The sequence below is a fragment of the Prosopis cineraria genome, unplaced genomic scaffold (genome assembly GCF_029017545.1).
Source record: "Prosopis cineraria cultivar Desert tree isolate PC_DT_omini unplaced genomic scaffold, ASM2901754v1 PC629, whole genome shotgun sequence".
Lineage (NCBI taxonomy): Eukaryota > Viridiplantae > Streptophyta > Magnoliopsida > Fabales > Fabaceae > Prosopis > Prosopis cineraria.
The window spans coordinates 17971-23011 of NW_026555954.1; the positions used below are offsets into that span (position 1 = coordinate 17971).

The following is a 5041-nucleotide window of genomic DNA, read 5'->3' on the forward strand; positions in this document are numbered from 1 at the left end:
ATTTTTTAAGGGACAAAAAATCTATTCTATTAAGAAGCCACCTGTTTCACCATTATCTGTTTACACGTATTATGTGTGGCTACATTATTACCATCTAGTGTGGCTTGATATTGTGGGGTTAGCATGTGAACTTTTTTTACAGTAGTACTAAATACCCTAAAGTTTTATTAAATTAAAATTTAATAAATATTTTCTTTAATGAAATCTTTAAAATTTATAAATTGTCTTTTAAATATTAACGGCTTAACTAGTTTTAAAAAAATTTATAGATAATTTGTAAATTAAAATAATATGCTAAATTATAAGTCTTGCTCCAAAATTGCATGAAGGAAGAAAAGATAGAGCCTGACAACACGTTCATAATGAAGAATAAATTACATAGGATGCCTCGGAAGATTAATAACACCTTGAATTTTAAACGACACTCCTCTAGTTTCATCACAACACACGAAATGTTTCAAACTGAAAGAGCAGAAAGCACTAGATTCAACAACTTCAATTAATAAACAGAGCTTAATGAAATTTGCCTTCCATTTAAAAAAAAAAAAAAAAAAGGAGCGTGATGACATGTCTGCAGAACTTTGGGAAATATTGGGAGATCTGTTGCCATGTTGGATGCAGGTAGAAGAGGATCGAGTTCAGGCTTGCCACTCATTTTGGACAGGGAATGTACTGTCTCAACTTTCACTTACAGTATATGTGAATCTTCTAACATGCTTTGACTAGAATTTGATCAACTATCCTCACCTTCATACTCATCCTCAGAAATATCCTCAAGATAACTCGCCTCATGTTGTGCTCCTCCAAATGCTGCAAGTATTTTGGAAATGTGTTGATGTACAGTATATTAGAAACAGGATGAAATAAGGGTTATGTTATATATAGATGTTTCAGGAATGAAACGGTGAACCTTGATAAAGTAGAGCATCTTGGAATAGCTATAATTCAAAATAGATTCAGACTTTGGACTCACTAGAGAGGGAGACTGATTGATGGCGTCCATAACCAAGTGTTCCTGGTTTGCAAATTGAGGCTTCATTGTGGTCTTGATCACAACATGTTAACTTGGACACACAACGCTCCATATCTGGACGTAAATCTGGGTCACCTTGAACGCATCGTAAACCCATTTTAATGCACTTTATCACTTGCTCCGTCACTGCGGAATTTGCTAAAGCAGGGTCCATAATTTCTAAGATCCTATTTTCCTCATAAAGCTTGTATGCCTGTTTCCCCAAAACAAGAAAAGAAAATAGTTTTGATTGATCGTCGATCTTGAGTATTCTTTGTAGATTACATTTGAGTTTTGAGGAAAATATTCTTACCCAATCAAGCAAACAAATAGCACTGCCCTCTGGTGGCATAAATGATGATGATCTTTTCCCACTTATCAGTTCCAGCACCAGAACTCCAAAACTATAAACATCTGTTTTTACTGATATCAGATGTTCTGGAGCCACATATCCCCTGTACATGATTCACAAGCTCTAGTATCAAAACCATATACACTGAAATTCAAGTAGATGGATTCTCTTTCAATGATAGTAAAAGCAGAAATGACGAGAAATAGAGATAAAATCAAATGATATGCCGTTTACTTTTCTCTCAAAATTTAAAAACATACAAAGTGCCAGCTATTGTATTAGTATAGACAAAGGTTTGGTCTTCCTCAAATAGGCGGCTAAGGCCAAAGTCAGAAATCTTGGGCACCCATTTATGATCAAGCAAGATATTTTCAGGCTTTATGTCACGATGGATGATGCAATTTTGGGGGTTAATGTGAAGATAGCTCAAACCCCTTGCGATGCCTACGATTATGTTGTAGGTCCGACTCCAATCAAGCTCCTGGTCTCTCCTATTGGGACCTGCAGAGTGCATTACTCCTAGTTAAAAAAATGACATGAGATTGGTTACAAGGTGAGGTTGAGGCAGGTAGGCACTTACCAAATAAAAGCACGTTGAGACTCTTGTTGGGAATGTACTCGTAAACAAGTAAGATTTTTTTCTTATTAGTGCAATAACCAAACAATTTCACCACATTAGGGTGTTTCACGCTACTCAGCAACTCTATCTCCTTTATCAATTGTTCCTCATGCTGTGTTGACACATTTAATGGCATCTTCACTGCAATCTCTTTCCCATCATCCAACTCCCCCTGTTATAGCATAAAAATCAAAGGTTTAATTTAAATCTCTTTAAAATCAACATTTGTAAAATGTTTTTAAAAAATAAAAAAAGGGAGAAGTTTGGCATCACAAACAAATACAATAATTTTGGAAATTAATTTCCACTGTTGTGTGATGTTTCCGCTATCTTTTGTCTTTCTTCATTGACATTTTAAATCAACTACGTGTGCCTTAATTACCTTTTAAGTTGAGTTGAAAAATTGAAATTCCTATAAAAATTAGAAAATTGCTTAAGGATCTTACCTTGTACACAAGTCCATAGCCTCCTTGACCGAGCTTATTTCGAGAGGCAAATCTATTGGTAGCTTGACATAAGGTTTTATAGGAAAACCTCTGACAATTCTGGGCATCTATTTTTTTCTTTAGAGCTTCATCTGTTGGTCCCTCTAAAAAAAAAAAAAAAAACTCAAGGACAGGGTAGAAGACAAAGAATTCATTAGAGTCAAACTAACTCAAAACTGGAAATAAATTTATAAAAAGAAGGAACTGTTATCTTGAGGAAGGAGAAAGAAATTTAGGCTTGCCATGCCCATCGTGGGCAGGAACACTAATTGTATTACTGTGGAAGATAGTCTTCTTCAATTATCTAATTGAATTTAAAGAACTATGTGCTACATAAGGTGCAAAAAACAGGACCAAGACTGGTCATTAAACTAGTCAAAGCATTCAAGGGTCATTGGCCCAACCGGGGTCAACCTGGAGCCACCGGTCATGATTAAAATAACTTAAATTAATTAAAATAGAAAATAATCATTTTTCCATGAAAAATATAATATGTAAATAACAAACCATTAATTTTAGCACGAATAGTCCAACAATATTCAAAGAATAACTCATCATAATGCAAATATTAAAACCACGCCAAGAGATACATAATTCTCAACTAAGTAGTTCAAATACTCTTGAAAGAATTAGAGATCTCAATCTAGATATTTTAATAATCAGATATTATATTTAATGAAGAACACAAAAAAGAAAAATAATCAATAAAGACATTAAAAAAATTCTCTAATTCTTGGGGGCCGTTGCAAACAAAGGTAGCAACAACCATTTTTTATGAAAAGCTTCCCAGAAAAACACCAGTCACTAAATATGAAATATATAGAAAAAATCATTTTAAAAATTTCACTCAACCAAAAGGGTTCCTCACAGCATATCCCGTCTCGGACACCGGCTGGAAAATGGGATGGGCTAGCTAATCTAGCTAATTTTTTATAGTGGAGTGTAGAAAATCAATAATAAACAAACATTGCACTTTCACAGCTTCTATTTCAATATAAGTCATACACAATACCAATAACAAATACCTATAACAAACTTATAAAAAGTTTAAACATCATCCAAATATAAACCCATATCTACAATGATCCACAAAGAAATACATATCAAGTGCTTTATAGTAAGGACAAAAAGTTCTTTCAAAAATAGTGTCTTATAATAAGAACCGAAGGAAGTATTGGGACAAAGGAAGGAGTGAAAGGACACACCAAGAAGATCATCCGCAACTGCTTCGGTGAACAGTCTCGACAAGGTCCATCGTCATTGCACATGGAGAAGAAGAGGAGGTTTAGCAGCTTCAGTCTTCAGATCAAATTCCCTTGGTCTTCCGAAACTGGAAGAACTCTTTTTTTCTTTTGGTGTAAGAACTGAGAGGAAAGCCGTGTTCAATATAATGACGATGGGCTTTTTAGGTTGACTTGGTAAAAATAGCATGGTCAAGTCAACTTTGTCAGCTGTTTTTTCTTTTGTTTTTTTTTTCAAAAGTCAACTTTGACAACTGATCCAACTTGCAATTTAAATTGGGTCGAAAGCTCTCTGCAATGTCCTTACCGATCAAAGTTTAATTGCAGTGACATAATCACTTTTATGTATTTCATGCAATTACGTCAATTAAATACATTGATTGGATTTCTTGAATTCAATTTTATTGATGAAAAATAGATATTTTGAAGCTATAAAGTTATATAATTGCATGATCACGGATTTATAAGCCCATTTGCCCAAATAGCTAGAACAAATTAAATCACGCTCTCGAGTCTTCCATAACCTTGCTCATCTTAAAAGTTGAAACCCTCAATAAGCGGTCAATTCTTGATTTTCTTACAAAGAAGACCAAAGATTACTGAGCAAAATATGTGTAATAATAAAAAAACAACTATACCTCAAGCATGAAATAAATTATGATATGTATATAACTAATATACCATAAAAGGAACCGTGTTTGTTGATGTCCCAGTTTGGAGTGCTCGTCTACATGACTGAGGCTAACAGGCTATTATTGTATTCTTCTTTGTTTCATTTTTTTCTTTTGTTGATTTTACTTTTGTCTATGCTTTGATCGCGTTATAAATAATGTAGCATCATATAAATTTTATATTTTATGTTAAAAAGATTTTGTTAAATAATCAGTATGTGATTTTTTTAATCCAGTTCCTATTAATGTGATTTTAATTGTATTGAGATAGTCATGAAACTATAACATTGTTGGCTAGCTATCCTACAATATTTTTCTCCATACCTTTATGACCACGTGAAGCCAATCAAATTACATATTTGTGTTTGTGTGTGTCACAGCACAATCAGAAACATTCTCTATAATAAAATGGTTATTATAAAAAAATTTAAATAAACTATTTTCAGTCTAGTCGTTGTTGGCCAACTTCATCTTTCTTTTTTGTGAGTTCTAGTGAGCAAGGTGGAACTGGTGAAGTTACATTTAAAATATGTTTTAATATGGCATTCATTGCCTTACCTACTTCGCCACTAGCAAATAATGGTATTGTTTAAAAAATGTATGTCTCCTAATCCATACCTAATCTTTGACCATTTTGTCAAATTCTCCCTTTCCTAGTTGT

At 33.4% G+C, this 5041-nt stretch overlaps 1 protein-coding gene across 1 annotated transcript; it reads right to left on the minus strand.

Annotated features, from left to right (window-relative positions):
* Positions 1-463: 463 nt before the first annotated feature.
* Positions 464-3899, minus strand: LOC129297851 (cysteine-rich receptor-like protein kinase 43). Its single transcript, XM_054936190.1, has 7 exons — positions 3735-3899; positions 2430-2633; positions 1945-2155; positions 1625-1865; positions 1326-1467; positions 974-1226; positions 464-810 (listed from the first exon to the last, which is right to left on the minus strand). The coding sequence occupies exons 1-7, from the start codon at positions 3897-3899 to the stop codon at positions 734-736; spliced, it is 1293 nt and encodes a 430-aa protein (XP_054792165.1). The 3' UTR covers positions 464-733.
* Between the last annotated feature and the right edge of the window lie 1142 nt (positions 3900-5041).